This window comes from Microcebus murinus, chromosome 1 (assembly GCF_040939455.1).
Source record: "Microcebus murinus isolate Inina chromosome 1, M.murinus_Inina_mat1.0, whole genome shotgun sequence".
Classification (NCBI taxonomy): Eukaryota; Metazoa; Chordata; class Mammalia; order Primates; family Cheirogaleidae; genus Microcebus; species Microcebus murinus.
The window spans coordinates 137346163-137365929 of record NC_134104.1 but is presented as its reverse complement, the minus strand read 5'-3'; the positions used below and the strand labels follow the sequence as shown (position 1 = coordinate 137365929).

General features: G+C 37.2%; 1 protein-coding gene across 7 annotated transcripts in view; it reads right to left on the bottom strand.

The window, feature by feature from the left end:
• RBMS3 (RNA binding motif single stranded interacting protein 3) overlaps positions 1 to 19767 on the bottom strand; it is a 675854-nt gene that overhangs the window by 516661 nt on the left and 139426 nt on the right. For 5 of the 7 annotated variants that reach the window (XM_076005939.1, XM_076005925.1, XM_076005915.1 and 2 more), the window contains one exon: positions 19137 to 19309. In XM_076005939.1, coding sequence (XP_075862054.1) covers positions 19137 to 19309 — 173 coding nt within the window. The remainder of the gene's footprint in view (positions 1 to 19136; positions 19310 to 19767) is intronic. The other 2 variants (XM_076005926.1, XM_076005920.1) reach the window with 1 other exon arrangement.

Below are 19767 nucleotides of genomic sequence, written 5' to 3'. Positions count from 1 at the left end.
AAAGTATGATAATCAAGATACAGATAAAAGGAAATTGGAACACAGATGTATGTTGTGCCAAATGATTCTGCCAAAATTGGAGAAAGAACTCAGGGTGCATTATGCAACGCATTTGAGTCAGTTTCTTAGGTACGGGTGGGTGCTCAGCAGATACTTAGGGAGGGGATGAAGTAAATGAAGGCTCGAACACAAATTATCTAACTATGACATCATGAACAAAAATGCCAAACGCTAATCTGTTACTTTGATAATTGAAATGTATTGCCACATTAAAAAAGCACTCAGATATAATATTGTGAAATTATTCATGAGTGAAATATTGATCAGTTAAAATGATAATATTGTTTTTTTTCCTGAAAACCATATATGAGAATCTTCTTTGTGACATACAAAGCTCTCAGAGTTGTTGCACATGGTGGGTTACCACAATAAAGTTTTTAATATAAATGGCCAAGTAAAAGAATGTCAGTGTATCTGATCAAAAGAAGAAGAAAAGAAAATTATAGTTGCAGATTAACATTGAAACTGCATTCTCATTCTATTTATTTCATCTACATTAAGTGATAGACATGCTAGTCATATACCCAGCTCCAGAAAGTAATCACATATTAGGAATAAAAGATGGGTTTCATAGAAAGCACCCTGTTGGTGCTTGTCCTGTGTGGTGAGGCTGGAATCCCAGCAATTAAAGACAATAGAGTCCTTGTTCCTCCGTGCCAATATTTTTAATAGATCCACCATTGTAGTATACTTCAACTTTCCCCAGGAGAAATTACAGGCATCCTTTCAAGGATGCTGAGAATTACCCGATGGCTATGTTCAAATTGTCAGACTTCATTTTGAACCATTCTGAATAGCTCTCTAAGTTCCAGGGAAACAACATGGAGGGCACAGAGCTGAAAACCGTATTATGGTATCTGTTAAAGAACAGTGGGAAACTAATCTTGCCAGAGTCCCTTCTCCTCACTCCCACCCCAACAAAAGAAGAGAGATGAGTGCTTTCCAAATATGCTGTGTCCAACTCCTGCTAACTCAGTTTAAATTCATCAGCAGCTGCAGCAAACTTGCAGATGGTGCCAGACCCAGGAGGGGAATACCTACGGAGAGCCCAAGCCTCCAGGAAAGCTGTGCTTTCTCCCTTCCAAAAGCCTAACATCAAATTATTCTGAAGGTCCAGAAGTCCTGGCAGAAAAGGGGAGTTAAAATGTCTAGGGAAGGAATTTTTTCCATTTTTGAGACACGGAAAATTTAGTAAGACCTTGCTCACCCATTGCTACCATCATTATACTCAGTGATTATGGCTGTATCTCCTGGCCCTGCTTCTCTTCCCTCACCTCATCCAGCTCATTTCCTCTTGACAAGTTTGCTCACCAGGCCCCTCAGTCTTAGCACTTTTCAGAAAGAACAGTGCAAAATGCCAGTATGATGCCAGGAGGGCCAAAGGCAGACACCAGCAGGCTGTCACTTCTTCGCCCCTGGCTAGAGTGGAATGCCGGCAGCTTATATTGATTCTGCCCTCTTCCAGCCAGTCTCCAGTGCAAGCCTTCTCTGGCCAGGGCCCCCACAGTGTCTGTCAGTCATGGCTGCCAAGTACTCTCTCGGCTTTAGGTGGTCTACAGGCATCCTACTCCAGCCAGAAGCCACCGCTCAGGATTCAGGCAGGACAACCTGCTGTAGACCACCCTTGCCAGGGCAAAGCCGACCACGAGGCGGGAAGAGAACGATGCCAGAAAAAGCCTCAAGGGTTCAGTTGCTAACTGGGTTGTAGGATCTGGCAACAGAGATGCAGCCCCAAGCACACTGCTCAGATTCGCTGCAATAACCAGCTGCTTGTCTGGCTGCTTGTTGCCAAATAGCAATCTTGGCACTTAGCCATGAGGCTGGCACCACGTCTGAAATGCTATAGTTCAACAGTTTTCACTAGGCTGTGCCAAACCAGAGATACAGAGCACTTCCCTGTCTAAAATCTAATACAGTGGTATCCACTTCCTGTGGAAGCTTTAAGTCCCAGTGTTCTTTGCCTAAAGGGCCTAAAAGCATTCCAGAGAAAATGGCTAAAAAGCAATGTTGCAGACTAAAACATATCTTCCAAATGAGTTCAAAGTAAAACATTTGAGATTAGTTAAATTTGGTGTCCTGGATACAGCTGCCCTTGTCCCTGTGACTTTTGTCTTAGCAAGCAAGAGAAGCTGTAGGGATTCAGAGAATTTTCAGTTTAAATTCCATGAATATGTAGATTTTCTTCCATTTATAAACATATTAATAGCAAGATTTACAAGTATTGGGTTCCTGTATATCCAGAATCCACTAAAATTTGTACCAATTTTTAAAACATTTTCAGGCTATGTAATCGTGACTCTTAAAGATGTGCATTCAAGCATACTTTCAAAATATTTCATAAAATTTTAGTAGCTTCTTAGACACCAGTTGAGAACACAGATTTACCTCAATTTCTTCTGTTTCATATCAAATTCTTAGTTTGAGCTACTCAAGAAGGATAGTGTCAATGTATGTTTCTTTCTATTTCATTGCGTGTTTACTACCTGTTTTCATAAACCATAACCTAGGTCCCTTACTTAAAGTCAACTAAACAAAGGTCAGATAATTTGGTGGGACATTAACGATGCCTAATTTCTATAGCAAAATAGCTTAACCTATTTCTTATCCCTAGCTGTCCTGGGCTTGTTTCAATTCTTCACACACAAAAAATTAGTGAAGAACACTTGAAGTTTATTCGTTCATTGTATTACTAATACTGGCGTAGGGGCAGTCTAGGTGTCAGAGTAACATAATTGTTCATCATGTTGACATTTGGAATCATAAAGCTCTATTTTTAGGGCTGTCTCAAGAAATCTTGTCTTCGGTATAGATTTTGCACAAATTTGTTGAAACTAGATCACAGAGTGAAATATATGATAATGTCTATAATTAGCTCCATGTCCAGAGCTCCAAAAACAGGAGGCAACTAATAAATAAGCCATTGGCTTATTGTCGTATTTTGTTTACATTGTTCTAGATGGCAAGAAAACCTATAAATGCTTTGCTTAAAACTGTCCCACACACTCATAAGGGCAGTTGAAAATGAGAGGTAAAACAGAGAGGTAAATAATTTGAGATTCAACTAGGAGGAACATTTTCTATAAGGGAACTAAATATAGTACATATCATAGACAAAGACTATGAGCTTCTCACAGAGGAAAATCCCTGTATCTCGTGTGATGCTTAAATGTATTTGACATCTTGCAAATACAACAAACACATCTAGATCCAGAAAACACCTGCTCTGAAAGTATCATGACCTAGTTTGTCTTTGTTTAACCCCAAATATTCCTCATAAGACTCACTATGCAATTATTTTTTCTCCCTTTTCAGGGGGAACAAAAGGGATTAGAAAATTGTGTCACTGCACTTGAGTAACACCATGATTTGTTCCCATCATTTACATAGGATATGCTGCAGCAACATGAATGTAGTATGCTTGTTGAGTCCCAGGGATCAACTTTCTTGAAACACAGTTGCATATTTACTGTCTAACCTGGCCAGTAAATATCAGACAGACACCTATCTATTAGCCCATCTTAAATGAGGCAATGTAGGCATAAACGAATGAGCACACTGCAAAATAGTTCTGATCCAAGAGAAAAAAAGAAAACAAAATTCTAGCATTCTTCTTTCTTCAGAGGTTTAGGGTAAAACCTGCCATGCCTGCCATCTCAAAAAGTGAGGGGTCTTGATCTGCTTTACTATCTGTAGCAAACAAAACTAAAAATCCTCATAAGAAGAAGGTTGAGGCCACTGTGGGTAATATTGAATATTATTTAATTCTACATTGGGAAGAGACTAAAATGCTGGTGGAGAAGGGTCTTCTGTCTGTTAACTCTTTCCTGATATCCCCAAATTTCAAGTTTACTACCTTTATTTTTTTTTTATTTTAGCATATTATGGGGGTACAAATTTTAAGGTTTTGAATAATACCTTTGCCCTCCTTCCCCCCAACAAGTCTGAACTTCAAGGGTGACCATCCCCCAGATGGTACACATCTCACTCATTACGTATATATATACCTGCCCTCTCCTCCCCCCTCCCATCTGCCCAATACCCAAAAAATGTAATTCCTATGTGTCCACTTAGGTGCTGCTCAATTAATACCAGTTTGCTGGTGAGTATATATGGTGCTTGTTTTTCCATTCTTGGAATACTTCACTTAATAGTATGGGTTCCAGCTCTATCCAGGAAAATACAAGAGGTGCTATATCGCCATTGTTTCTTAAAGCTGAATAGTACTCCATTATATACATATACCACATTTTATTAATCCACGCATGTATTGATGGGCACTTGGGTTGTTTCCACAGCTTTGCAATTGTGAATTATGCTACTATAAACATTCGAGTGCAGGTGTCTTTTTTGTAGATTGTCCTTTGTTCTTTTGGGTAGATGCCTAGTAGTGGAATTGCTGGATCAAATGGTAGATCTACTTGTATCACTTTAAGGTATCTCCATATTGCTTTCCACAGAGGTTGAACTAGTTTGCAGTCCTACCAGCAGTGTAGGAGTGTTCCTATCTCTCCGCATCCACACCAATATCTATTGTTTTGGGACTTTTTGATAAAGGCCATTCTTACTGGAGATAAGTGATACCTCATTACACATCTGATAAGGGGCTGATAACTAGAATCGACTTAGAACTCAGGAAAATCAGCAAGAAAAACTCAAAGAACCCTATCAAAAAGTGGGCAAAGGACATGAACAGAAACTTTTTTAAAGAAGACAGAATAATGGCTAAGAAACATGAAAAAATGCTCAACATCTTTAATCATCAGGGAAATGTAAATCAATACTACCTTTATTTTTGAAAGCCCAGTGAGCTGGGCTTGATGGCTCAGACCTGTAATCCTAGCACTCTGGGAGGCTAGAGGATCCCTTGAGATCAGGAGTTCCAGGCCAGCCTGAGCTAGAGTGAGACCCCATCTCAACTAAAAAAGAAAAGACTTAGAAAAAGATTTCAGAAAAAATGTCCAGAGAGGGGAGATGGCACTGATTTTTGCAAGTATCTAAGACAATATCTTGTAGTAATTTCTTTCTTCTTCACCTTCCTTACCATCACCTACACCCCTCCAACTATCTGGCTCAGTATTTTGAAGTTATAAAAAGGTTGTTCTTATAATTTTAATATACAAAAGTATATTAATGCAAATTATTTATTCTGTGAAGTTTGGGTTCTATGGAAAGTAATTTCTTCCCACTCTGTCCTAAGTGGCAAAATGATAAAAGTTTAAGATATAAAAAGCATTCATAGGACCTAGAAAAGAGTTCCAATAGTTAACAACATTTTTTAACACAAGTTATTACTGGGCACCAGATAGGTGGCAAGCATTGAGTTAAATGTTGGGGAGACAATGATGAAAACTTTATTCCTACCCCCAGGATAATTATAGTTTCCCAATATGAAAGTATTAACAAGCATATTGACACTGCGTGTGCATGTTTGGTGTGGGTATGTGCTGATGGGTACTGGACATAATACTTGCATTGGAAAACTAACAAAAGGTTTGCAATCTTCCCCACTATTTTTGGTACATTAAGTATATGCTTTCTTTATTTTTTCATAATCTGATGCTTTTTGTTTGTTTGTTTTCTATTTATCATCACAGTTTAGTCTTAGGACATCTACCTTTCATCAGGTTTCAAAGTTACCTCTATGAACAAGGCATTCAGGAACAAAAGATGAGCAATATGTTTGCAGTAATTTCAATGTTTTAGCAATTAGCACCAGCACCAAGCAGTTCTGTACACAAAGGCAACATCAGATTTTAAATTTAGATGAAACTTCTGTGAAGAAAATCCAGGTAAAACTTAATGCTGTGTTTGAAAAGACAAATCTACTAACTCAGTAGACTGATTAATACTTCAGTGAACACTGTTCATTAGCAGAAAGCTGGGATCTCAGAGAATTGGAAATTAAACAGTTGTGTGTTGAGTAATGAAAGGAGACTGGAAGGTCATAAAATCACAGGGGTAACTGAGGCTTAGGCAGGCAAAAGGGACTTGTCAAGGCCATAGAGCTCTTTGGTAGCTGAGCTGGGAAGTGACTTCAAATTTCCTAATTCCCAGCCAAAGCGCTAGTGGCCAATACTTGCCAACATTTTCCCTGACCCAATGTATACCTTTCAAATACATTCCATCCTTCTACCTGTTGGCCAGTTAGAAGCTCTGAATGAGGGGTAAGTACTCCAGAGCTGAGAATCCCTCTTAACTTGGGCACAGGAGGCAGATGTTAGGCCTGTTACAGCTTGCTTCCTTTTTGGCTCTGGCTGGGGGACTGTGGTTCCTTTGCTTTTCTCAGTTTTCCCAAAAAACTATCAATTGAGTCAAACAGCATGAAATGTGCTGCTCCCATTTCTGTCAACACACAGATGTGAAATTGGAATTCTACAATGACTGTGGTAAAAAAACAAAAACAAAAAAACAACTCTGGAGCAAGTTGGAAAACCAAGCCTCATGTCATGTTGCACTGAACATAGCATTTCAAATAGCACACAGGTACCAAAACCACAGAGTGATGAAACCTTGTGGTCAATTTTTTTTTTTCAACATCACCTCTAATTTTGAAATATGTTGGGAAACAGTTTGTCTTTCTTGTCCATGACACTAAGATGATGGCTCTTTTGGTGCTAAAATGAACTTTCAAAAAAATGTGCTAGTGATAGTAAATTTATGCTATTTGATCTGCAGGCTAGTAAATAGTAGTAGATATTTTGTTTTAATATCACTGTTTAATAAAATTAAAAGTTGAAAATAGCATGTTGACCCCCTCCTTATTTTGTTATTTTACTGCTTTTCTAAGTCCAAAAGTCTAAGAATTCTTATACTACTCTACTGGGAACATTTGGTTGTTACACTGATAACAAGGAAACAGTAACTTTCCTTGAAACATAATTTCATATTTGTAGATAGTTTATCATAATTTATCTGAATAGTTTTTCATGCTCTTTTTAAAAAGAAAGACCAGTAACACAAATGAAACATATTTTGCTGATGTGATTTTTCCCTAAAGTAGACATTTAACTCTATTTCTTAAGTAACTAATATGCAAGGCCCTAGACCATCTATAAATTATAGGTATGCTGCTTGGGCAAATTTTGCAAGTAAGTAATTAATTTTCTAGTAGTGGCTCAGAAAGACATTTCTTTGTAGTCACTGACAAGCATTTCCGAGACTGAAATTTGCATTATGGCTTGGTGTCATTAACAAATGGTATGGAAATAATTTTCCTTCTCTCCTTACATCCACATGAACTGAAGTATCCAAGTTCTAGGAAAAGTTCTGGTGAATAGAATCTAGTTCAACAACTTAAGTTATTCCAGTAGTTAAACCTAGATAGAGACTAAAAAAGCATAGGCTCCTATGCCTAGGTTTGAATTCTTAATCAGCCACTTTTAGGAAATATTTGTAGCTATTAAAACTTCAGAAATCACTTAACCTCTCAGTGCCTCAGTTCTGTTAGTTGCAAAAGAGAATAATGGCACCTCACTGGGAATGGAGGGGGTTGATAATTAAATGTAATAATATTTATAAATAGAGCCCTGGTTTGCCTGATACTAAGGGTTTCCCAGGATGTATGATTTTCATGCTAAAATCATGACAGTTCAGGGAAAAGCAGAAAGAGTCAATTGTTCTACCTGTAAAGTGGTTGGAACAATACCTGGTAAAACACAATCACTAAAATGTCAGCTCTCACCATAATTGCCCTTTTCACTGGACTTCAAACATGGAATGAATACAAATACATTTATCTGCAGAATTAGCCTAAAGTTGTAATCTAATAAATCCTACCCTCTGGTTTGTAGTTAGAGAAAAGACAGTCACACACAGAGGAGGATAACCAAGAACTGACGGTTTATTTAAAGACTCACAGCAAATCACTTTCTGCTCAGGCAAAATGATCCTGACATAAAAGCATTCCCTGGAAATATGCCCCATTTCCCTCCCTCAGAGGTGTCATTCGTTAAAGGATAACTCCTCTTTTAAATGTTGAAATGTGAGAAACCTTTTACAGTTCTCTGATAACCTCATTTCCAGTTCTTACTTGAACTGCTTTCAGCCCTTTTCTGGTTTGTTGTCATGAAAGTGTCCTGAGGACACCTAGTATCCAATAAAACACTCAGGTGATTGTAGCCCTCAGAGAGTTCACAGTGCTATTGCACCATTGTTCCGTGTTGAGACATGCAGGTCATCTATGGATTATGCCTCTGGCTTGCCCAGTGATGTTAAAACATGAATCAGTGAAAAAGGCCCATTCTTTAGCTTAAACCCGGTTGCTGGTGATGACTACAGAGGTGCATATATATTTGTCAAAAGTCATAAAATCCTACACTTGAAATGAGTGAGTGTACTCAATTTTACTCCTCAATGTTGACTTAAAACAAAAACAAAAACAAAATCGATTTACAAAAATTCTGGAGACATATGTATTATATGAAACAAAGTACTTGTTTGTCAAGAGACATTACAGTGTTAGAGATATAATGAATATGACAACAGACAAGAAGTAAAGCAAAAAGGGAAGGATGTTTTTTTTTTTTAAAAAAAATTAAGGATAATTTTAACTGTAACTTATTCTCAATCATATGATTAAATAATGTTTATACAGCACGGTACTGCCAATAAAAAAGGCCAATAAAAGGTTTCTATTTTTAATATGCCAAAAGCACAGATATGTTTTGTGTATTTTTTTTATCAACAGCCTCTTATTTTGTGCCCCCAAAAGTCACTTGTTGCAAAGGGAAATCTGTGAAAAAACTCCAGAGCCAAACACATTTTTAGCAAACACCATTCAAGGAGTTCAAAATTATGTTGCAGCATGTATAGAATTAGCAGAGTCGGTAGAACAATGTGATCTGTTTGACAGCTGAAATCTGATAGCTCAGGCAAGAATAAGTGGTTATATTTTTTGTCTGAGCAGCAATATTGAGTGAGTAAGCAAAGTATCGATCCTTATTTGTTTCCTTTAATATATGTGATTCAAGTTATCCTGAGGCTTCCCTCCAAAACTCTCTTCGGGATCTACACAATAAAAAAGCTTCATATTCAGAACTTTCTCTCACTTTAGTGATACGATGTTGGATGCAGTGTCTAAGATTAAGTGCTGTTTCCTATTTCTCCCACTATAAACTCAAAGTCTACTCCAGAACATCTTTTATGACAGAAGTCCAAAAAAATCATTTTTATATAATGGATAAATTTGGGCTTTATTTAGTCATTAAATACTTGTAAGTTACCACTTAAATACCTAGCATTGTGCTAGAAATGAGGGGTACAAAAATAAATTGGATAAATCTCTTGTCTTCAAAAGTATTCAGTTAAGGAAGGAGTGAAGATTGGTAGGGATCAGGGAAGGTTAAAAAGAGAGGAAAGAAGAGAGAACGAGTGGCAGAGTAGAGATGATGACAGGGTAAACCAGAAGATGGGGGGTGGGGGGGAATGTTAGGAAATATTTACCTATAATTGGGACACGAAAGAGCACCAGTCATTTCCACTTGAAAGAATTGTCAAGTGGCAACCCTGAAGAAAGGACCACTCCAAATGGCTCTCAGCTTCTATTTCTCTACAAAGACTGTCCTGGTCAAGCTTGCCAATGACCTGCATGCTGCTGAATCCAAACGTAACTTCTCTGTTGGTATATTTCTTGACTTTGCGATAGTACTCAACACGTTTCTTCATTTTGCCTTCTTGAAACACACTCTTTTCTCAGCTTCTATAGTATAAAATATTCTCCTGCCCTCGTGGCTTTCCTGTACCTCATTGATTTTCTTTATAGACTCCTTTTCTTAGCTTCTTGTCCTCTTAGAGCCTCAGAATGTTGGGTTGTATAAACATTTTTTTTTTCCTTATACACACTCCTTATGTATGGATTGTGGTTAAGAGAGGGGGCTGTTAAACCAAACATCTTAAATTAAACCCTGAAATGGCCAATCACTAGCTCTGTGACCTTTGGAAAGTTATTTAACTTCTTTGTCATTGTTTTCTCTCCTATAAAATGTGGATTGGCATGAGGTGTAAATGAATAATTTATACATATAATATGAAGTGCTTACATGCAAAATACTTAGAATAGTGTGTAACACATAGTAGATACCATATTATTATTGCATCAGGGTTTGGGGTTTAAAAGCCATTGACAGTGCTATGACTCTCATTTTATATCTTTTACTCTAACCTTCACTTTGAAAACTACAATCCTATATCAAACCACCAACTGAGTAATGCCTCATTTTAGATGTCTAATAGGATCTCGAAACTAAGAAGACTGAGGAGAACTCTTGAATTATCTCCATCCAGAATTGCTCCTTCCACAATTCATATGTAAATGCTATCAAAACTATCTCCAAAAGATGTCCTGAATACATCACATCTAACCCCATCTACCACTATGATCCTACCCCAAGCCATCACCATCCCCTTCCTGGACTTCCACAATGCCATCCTTGCTCACTTTCTCACTTCTCCTCTCATACTTCAACAAAATTCATTCTTTACAGAAGAATGCCTGACCTTCTTTTTGCTCCTTGAATACACCAAGATTATTTCCACCTCCAGGCTTCATCCAAGCTCTTACATGTCTGTAATTTCCTTATTTATAAATATTATCTGCCTTATTCTTTCTTGAAATTATGATTTCACATTAAAGAGAACACCCAGTCTGTGATAACCTCCTAGTTATTACTCGCAACATGCTTTTCATGGCATTTACATATTCTAATGTTTATTCATATATCGTCTCTCTCCATTATAATGCAAGTTCTGTGTTGAAACTCACCAGTCCTTAAGATAGCTACAGTGCTTGGTACATAGATGACAGTCAATAAATACTTTTGAAAATGAGCAAATGTACTATGGCAGTAGTGAATCAGAAGAGATACTGGATACCATAAACATTAAGCAGTTGAAACCTGTATACCTAGGGAACTGATTATAGCTTGGGGAAAAAAGTGATCCCAAGATTTTTCATTCAGACCCCTGGGTGGATGATGATACGATCCATGTAGAAAGAGAATGTTAAAGAAGTAGTAAGTCTAGAAATAATTCTTTTTGACAGTGAGTTGATAGCTCTTGGGATGCAAAACTGGAATTGTCTAGGGAATAATAACATATGGATCTGGGACTGAAAAAAGACTCCATGGGCTGGAGGTATAGATTTAATAATCACTAGAATAGCTACAGTTATTTAAGTAGAAGAGAGCAGATAGTTTGTAGGGTGAGAAGAGAGGTCCAACTTTCAGAAAACTTCAAAATATTCAAGAGGCAGGTAGATAAAGAGAAGCTGGAAAGAAAAATCTCCAAAAGGTAGGCTGAGGAAAGAGGACTATGACAGCTATGGAAGAAGAAAGTTTTGAGAATAAAGGTGGAGTCAACAGGGTCAAGTAACAGAGAAATCAAATAAAATAAGGACCAAAAAGAGTCAGCTGTACTTGTCAATGAGAAAATCATTAGACAAATTGAAAACCAGAATGCCATCTGGACTTGCCAGAGTCCTGCCCTTGAGCCACACGTCCCTTAAATATTCAAGCACTCAGCATGGTATCTGCCTGGAGTTCCACCTCTCCCCAAGCTCCAGGCCTCTACTTGGCACATCCAGAAAGAGCTGACCAAACCCTTTTACAACCCCATCTTTTCTGCGCTGTCTCTGACATGGTAAAACTAAATTAACTGGTGCTGTCACTGGTTTCTTTTTTACTTTTCTCCTCTTTGTTCCTGGGATAAATAGGAAAAAGCATTAATAGCTATCAGCAACTTAAATATGTTTTCAAATTGATCGTGGGGTATATAAACACTCAGCAGTACATACTTCATCCAAAGAAATAAAAATGATAATGAATGAATGGTCAATGAATCAGTGAAACAATCATTTCCAGGATGCCTCCCAAATGCTGGAAGATGAAAGTTATTTTTGAGACTCACTAGACTTATATGTTCACTACTCTACAGTCAGCAAGCAAAATGTAAGTATATACCGAAATTTAATAACATGAGTCAAAATAGAACTTAATCATCAACTAAATGCAAACATTATTAAAAAGTGGAATGTTGAAGAAATGTTTAACTTATGAAAATCGTGTGAAGAAGGAGAGCAAGATCCTTCCAAGCACATCTGTTAAAATACTGGCAGTGGGCTATTCCGGGGCTTGAGTTTTCATGTGCCTAACCTGAAATTCCCATTTTGTTATCAGAAAATACAATTCATCCCCAAATTTTCTTTATAAGATTTATTTTTGAAGTCTTCTGGTTAATTGAAAGCAAATTGGTAGATCTTAGGAAAGATCCGAGGGAAGAAGCTAAAACAGAGAAATAAATTACGTTTCGGATTCACGTGGGCATCACTAACTCCAGGAGTTTTCAAACTTTGCTACACAGAAGAATTACCTGAGTAGGCGTTTAAAATTCCCAATGTCCAGGCAGACTCTATACTAGTTAAATTAGAATCCCTGAAGGATAAGGTCCAGATCGACTTCTTAAAACTTTCTAAGAGATTTTCCTGGGCAGTCATGGATTTGAGAACCCATGACTTATGCTACCCTTGTTTTCATCATATGAATGTTTTAGTGATTATGAATAAGCGACTTCAAAGTGAGATCTAGATTTTGAATACTTGTGGCCGTATAAACACGGGACAGTTCCTTAACCTTTTTGAGCCTCAGTTTACTCAACTGTTACTCAGAAATTATTATTCCTACTTCCTAGGGTTGTTTTGAGCATTAACTGAGATAATATAAAAACGTATGTATGTAATACACGACAAATATTAATTATGTAAATAATAATATATACATAAAACAATGCATTATTAATCACAATGATTTATTAATTACTAATCACATACCCTGTCTGGTTTAGAATAGATTCTTGACAAACATAATTTTGCCTAAAAAACTAAATTAATATATACAACCAAGTGTCAGATCAGTGCTGACTCAAGGAATTCAAACATACAGTTTGGGACTTTAAGGCATTCCCTCATTTAAAATACACAAAGGTAGAGTTCAAAGATTCTATAATTCACTTCCTGCTTGCACCTGCCACAACACAGATTTATGACACCTCAAAAAGCACCTGCGTAATTTGAGTCTGACTTGCAGACGAAAGCCACTAATAAATTTCCCTGGGTCTTATTAGAGGGAACTTTTAAATCTTCAATGACACCGTAAGAAAGAACTCTAAAAATTTCCAGTCACATTTTTTCTTATTTACTTGGTTACCCAGGAGTGCATGATGACTTGTTTTCCTTTAGTTGTATCTGAACAGTTTGACAGATTACTGTGACAAGGTTACTTTTAAATTGATAAAAGGTTTGATTGCGTCGGTGCATTTGTCAAAACTGTCTGACACTGTGTATAATGGACTCTGCACCCGGAGCCTGGATGGCACTGGGGTCTGGCTCTCACTATTCAGCGTTCCCCATGCACCATAATGAGACATCCAGCCGGGAGATTAGCTTGGCCAGACCCTTCAGCTTTGGAGCACAAACATTCCTATTTTGGTCCCCTGGCTTTTCATTGTGGGTGTTTCTCCTCTCTTGCTAAATGCTCAAGTGACATTCAGCATTTCGTTTTAAAGAGGGAAATGCTAGGATGTCAAAACTTGAGCAAAGAGAAGATTTACAGAGAAAAGTGATGGGCAGGCAGCAGACTCTCCTGCCCTTCCGGTGCTGATGGGAAATACGTATCGGAAACTCCTCAAGAGTTTCCCTCCATTTTCCTTCATTCTGTTTCAAGTGGCCTTAACAGCAGCATGTTCACTTTATAACAGAAAAAAACAATTCACTCTATTCCTTCACAATATTTTAATTAATTCCAGATTAGTTAATGGCGTGGAAGTAGGGAAAAATTGGCTGGTGCTTCCTGAGAGCATTGTATTAATTAAAATTTATAAGTCACAAGATGGTTAGATAATAGATGTAGAAAATATAAACACATTAATGATTTTTTTTTCCATTTTAAGTTCTACGCATTATAGTGAATATGTGATTTTATTTTTTAAGAGCAATTTAAATGTATTTCAATGGCATGTTTGCAGTCATAAAATAGAAGTTAATAATTTCATTGAAGGAGAAAATGTAACTTAAGGTACAAAAAATCATTACACCACCAAAATTTTATTTAGTCCAAAAATGTTGTAACGCTCTCTCTCACTTTATTAAACCAAATCTATCTTCTCCAACTTCTATCTGCTCATCTTGCTATAAACATAGAGGATACATAATCTGAGTGTTTCATCCATAGTGTTCAACTGATAATCCATCCCACAAATATATTTGTATAATCAACTGGAGCTCTAGTCTTCATTATATCACCTTTAGGCCTTTTAATATTATAGCCATTCAATGTTTAATAGTATATTGCTGACCTATTCATGACTGAGTAAAAAAAGGTGATTAACTGAAATTCAACTGATTTGGGTTCTATTCTATGTTACTTTGCTATTTCTTTTGAAGTTCATTTGGTTCTTGTCTCTATAGGCCTTGTTTTTAATGGGAAAATGGATGCATATGACAAAAGACATCCTTCATCCCACATAATTTTTCTACTACTATAATTATTAATTCTTACACCCTCTTTTCTGGATACAAATTCTCCTTCCAATTTACTTTTCCACTATTCCTACTTTGATTATTCATTGATCTTAGGGGATCCCTTAGGAGATCTCTACTCTGTAGCTGGAGTTACCTTTTTGGAAAAAAAATCCAATTATGTCACCTTCCTGTTTATGACAATTAAATGGTTTCCTTCATTGCTCTCAGTATAAATCAAAGCTCCTAAGGTAATCTACAAAGGGATCATCTTGTCCCTCCATGTTTTCCAGCTCATGTTGTCCCCTACTTCACCTCCCTCTTTCTACGACAGCCACACTGGCCTTTCCTCCGCCCCTCGTCCTTGTCCTGCCCCTTCCAGCCATTCAGCCTGTACACATGAAGTTCCCTCTGCCTGGAATGCTCTTCCCTTCCTTTCTCACTTAGTTAAACTTATTTATCCTTCTGAATTTAGCTCAAGTGTCACTTCCTCAGAGATGACTTTGCTAATCACCCTAACTAGATCTAATTTCAAATTATAAACTCTCTTAGTACCATACTCCTCTCTGTTTTTGCATTTATAATTATAATTTCTTATCAAGTCATATAATTATTTATGTCTATGTTCCCTAGAATATAAATTCTCCTTTGTCTAAATTTACTCACCACCAAATCTTCACATAGGCATGCTGCAAATACTCTGTAAATATTCCTTAATTGAAAACACAATAAAGTTTCTTGAGTTTTCTCAATATGAAGACATTACAAAATCTTTATGGTATTTCCTATAATACACAAAATGTAATATAGTCATCAAAAATATAGGTGTAACTAGAGAAATTTTTTCAGAGTAGAATCATTCCCCATATCTGTTGTTCTTCAGCTTTATCTTCTTTTCTTTGATTTTACTTGTGATCTGAACATAGAAGCTTTGAAGATAAATGTGAATAGAATCCCTTAATAAGAATCTGCTCCCAGATTAACGAGAAATAATGCAATTTCTTTAATATCATCATCTTACTGATCATTAGCGTTAATATGGATATTGTATACTAATACCAGAAAATTCAATATGTCTATGATTTTTTGTATCTCTGTTTTCTACTATTTTATTACCATAGATATTAGCAAATATTGCATTTCCCATAAGAAATATTCACTCTTAGAGTACTTATAATTTCATAGAAAGAAATATGGAAGATTGGCCGGGCGCGGTGGCTCACGCCTGTAATCCTAGCTCTCTGGGAGGCCGAGGCGGGCGGATTGCTCGAGGTCAGGAGTTCGAAACCAGCCTGAGCAAGAGTGAGACCCCGTCTCTACTATAAATAGAAAGAAATTAATTGGCCCACTAATATATATAAAAAAATTAGCCGGGCATGGTGGCGAATGCCTGTAGTCCCAGCTACTTGGGAGGCTGAGGCAGGAGGATTGCTTGAGCCAGGAGTTTGAGGTTGCTGTGAGCTAGGCTGACGCCACGGCACTCACTCTAGCCTGGGCAACAAAGCGAGACTCTGTCTAAAAAAAAAAAAAAAAAAAAAAAAAAAGAAATATGGAAGATGGATCCTGATGGCAAGTTCATTTAAATCTACAAATATTATCTGCTTTGTAGGTGAAATTATTTTAAAGTGTTAGGTGAGTAATAGGAATGCAAAATAATCTTAATCTTTACAAGGCTGTTAACGTGAAATAGTAATGAGCACTGTACGAGGCTAACAATGCAAGAAAGGGAGCAGGGTTTTACAAATGACCTATGTTGTCCCCTATGTCCCCTGACCTATGTTGCTAAGAGACAACCTATGTTGTCTCTTAGCAAAGGCATCCCCGGTCATCAGATCACACCTAGGCAGTTGAATCAATGCAGACTGTGGCCCTGCCAAAACTGTATGAGGGGACTGGAGAAAGATATAAACGGTGATCCAGTGCAAGCCTTGTTGCTAAGAAATGAGGCCCTCAGTCAAATAGTAAAATTTTAGAGTCAAAGAAGTATAAAATATTATTGAGTTCAAATCCATTATTATATACATGGGGGAAACCCAAGTTAAGAGGGGACAAGGCATTTGTCTAAGGCCACAGATCCAGTTGAAAGCACAGCCAAGAATGAAAGTTAGATCTCTTAGTGTACAGTTATTTCCAGCACGTTATGTTGCCTGATCACATAAATTGTCTCAGATTCTCTACAAAAAAGAACCTAAGCAATAAACCCCAGCTACAGATAACTTCAGTAACTGGAGAGCCCACAAACATTTCTGCAACAATACATATAGATCTTAATAGCTAGAAAATATTAATATAAAACAAGTAACTATTATGCTCTGTATACTTAGCATCCTTTAAATTTCTCAAATGCACATAAGAAACATTAACAAAACTTATTTCCTCAATAACAATGTTTCCGTGTCACTACATCTCTTTCCAGAGTTAAAAATGCCAATACAGACTGTTAGGTAATAATTTCTATTTATAAAATTCTGGCAATTCTTTGCAGAAATGGATATTAACACAGAAATTCATAGTATGGCACTCTATCAGTGGTGTGTTCGGAAACCAGATTTCCAATAAAAAATACAATTTAAAATAAAGCTCTGATTTGTAGGATATGCTGATTCTTGTGTTTCCAGCTACCAAGTTTGTAACAAATGACTCATAAAATTTTTGAATGTTTTACAATTGGCTCCAGGGTGCCAGTCAGAGGCAGCTCCGGCAGCCCAATGATACAACAAGGAAACCTAGAAATGACCAAACTCAACCCACTCTTTTAATAAAGAGGAAACTGAGGCTCAAAAGGAGAAAGTAATCTGCCTCAAGATCACTAATCTGCCTAAGATCATACAGTTGGTGAGCAGGTTTTAGTACTCAGGATTCACCTTAACCACACACACCAATTAAATGAAATATTATGCAATAGAAATAGTTAGTGCTCTCCGTGACTGTAGTGAGAGAAGTACTTCTCAAAAGACCAGCAGCCATCCCCAACACTCAAGAGCCTGTCAGAAATGCATATTTTGGGGTTCCACCCCAGAGCTAGTGAATCATAATATCTTGGGCCTAGAAATCTGTTTCAATAAGCTGTACAAGTGGTATAGAGCAATGGGAAGGAACCTTTCCTCATTATCCACCCATACTTTTTATGAATGAGATTTAAATACGAATCAAAGGTAATAGCTATTCTCATTGCATCAGCATCCATTAAAAAGGAGCTACTTCATCTGAACCCCGTCATAAAGCCTACAATCTTTCACATTTCCAAAGACCTTGCTTTTCAAAAAAGAATTTAGATTTTTTCCAACAACAACAAGAAAAATTTAAGTGACTTATCTTCAAGTTCTCAACCTTGATATTCTATAGAACAAAACCTAACATGTATTTGCCTGTCTTAGTTCTGGCATTTTTAACATTTTAAAAATAATTTCTTTTAAATAAATATTTATCTTTCAAGGTTCTGCCTTGCCTCTTTCACAAATCAAGGCACCCCCACCCTAATCTATTTACTGCCTTGTTAAGTGATTATATGGTTATGTATGTGTTTCAGTTTATCTGCCACTTTCTGTTGTTTTGATATGTACTCCCAATCTTAAAATTCAGAACAAAGGCAAATAAATATTGTTAGCTTTATTTTCCTCTTTCAATATTTTGGAGGTTGGAAAATTTACAAAATAAATATCCTTACAACTTTCTTTCAAAAGCATTGCAAAAGAGAAAAAGAACAATTGAGTAATAGTTTCCTAAAATTTAAAAACACCCAGCTAAGGCACAATCCAATGACAAATATCTGTTTTGATATTACTTTGAAAATAATCAGTAGTAATCTAAAAAATATAGGTCTATGATTCTTAATTCATTACTCATTTTTAATTGTTTTGGTAAGGTAAACTTAAATATGTTTAATTTATTTGCACAGAAATAAGAAACGTAATGATGTAAGTGTTGGTAGATAATAGATTAACAGAAACATTTGTAGGAGATAATAATCATTGCCACACTTCCTAGCAAATATAAAACTACTTAGTGAGTGTGGTTCTTGGCTTTGGTGGGAGACAGCTTCACTGGACTTGGCAGTAGATATTTTCAAGGAAACTAGGGGATTAGCACTATACTTCTCAAATTACCTGGTCCTGGCTGAACCTACATTTACCAAACAGTGGCCAGAAAAAAACTTTGAAACACAAGAGGTAATCATCCTGAAATCTACCGCCTCTGAGTTTTTGAGATTCTTTTCATTAGTACTTCTCAAAAGCAGCTTTTTCTCATGAAATTTACCATAGACTCCACCAGACCATGGCTTGAGAGCACAACTTTGTCATTGGTCTTCATCTTTCAGGCCAATGTATGCAAATCAGACTGCACTTCCATGTATATCTGCTCAAGAACCTCCACTTCTACAGCAAAAATTAGACAAAGTCCACTCCCTAAGGCAAGCGACAATCAAATGTCAAATTTAAGTCCTTTTTGTAAAGAACAGTCTTCCTCACTGAGACACCCATGAATGGGTACATTGGGTACATTAACAGGTCCTGCCCATGTAGGTAAGAATGTGAGCTAGAAACAGCTCAGGGAGCAGAAGGACACTTACGGTTGGCACAGCTTGATTAGGTCCTGGTCAGTGGTGCCTGGCGGGAGGCCTCGAATGTACAGGTTGGTTTTACTCAACTGTTCCCCGCTGCTGTTGTTGCTGCTGTTGTTGCTGCTGCTGTTTGTGCTGGGGCTGGGAGGAGCCATGGGGTGGGGAGCTGGTGCATAGGACTGCTGGAAACAGAAAAAGCTGTTACTGGAAAAACAAAAGCCAGCACCTGCTCACAGGCCAGCAGCACAACTCGAAAACAATGTAAAGCTTCTTGTCCTCGCCAATACATGTACACACACACACACACACACACACACACATTTATATCAGTGTGCTGTGTTGCATATGAGACCATCATTTGCTTTTTCGCCCCCCCTGACCCTCCATTTTGATCAGCACAAGTCAGCCATAAATGGGACAAAAAGAAGTTATCAGGTGCTCTTGGTAATAGCATATGGCTTTTGAATTTGTCCCTAACCACAGTGACTCTCCTTAGATCTGTAAACGAGCATATCTCCCTGATAGAATAAAACAGTTCATTCTTGGCATCAAAGCTCTGCCCCTAGCTTACCTTTCATAGTCAAGCCTCTTTGGTTTGCCTCTCTACTCTTTGGTCCCTCCTTTTCTCCAAAGAAACTTC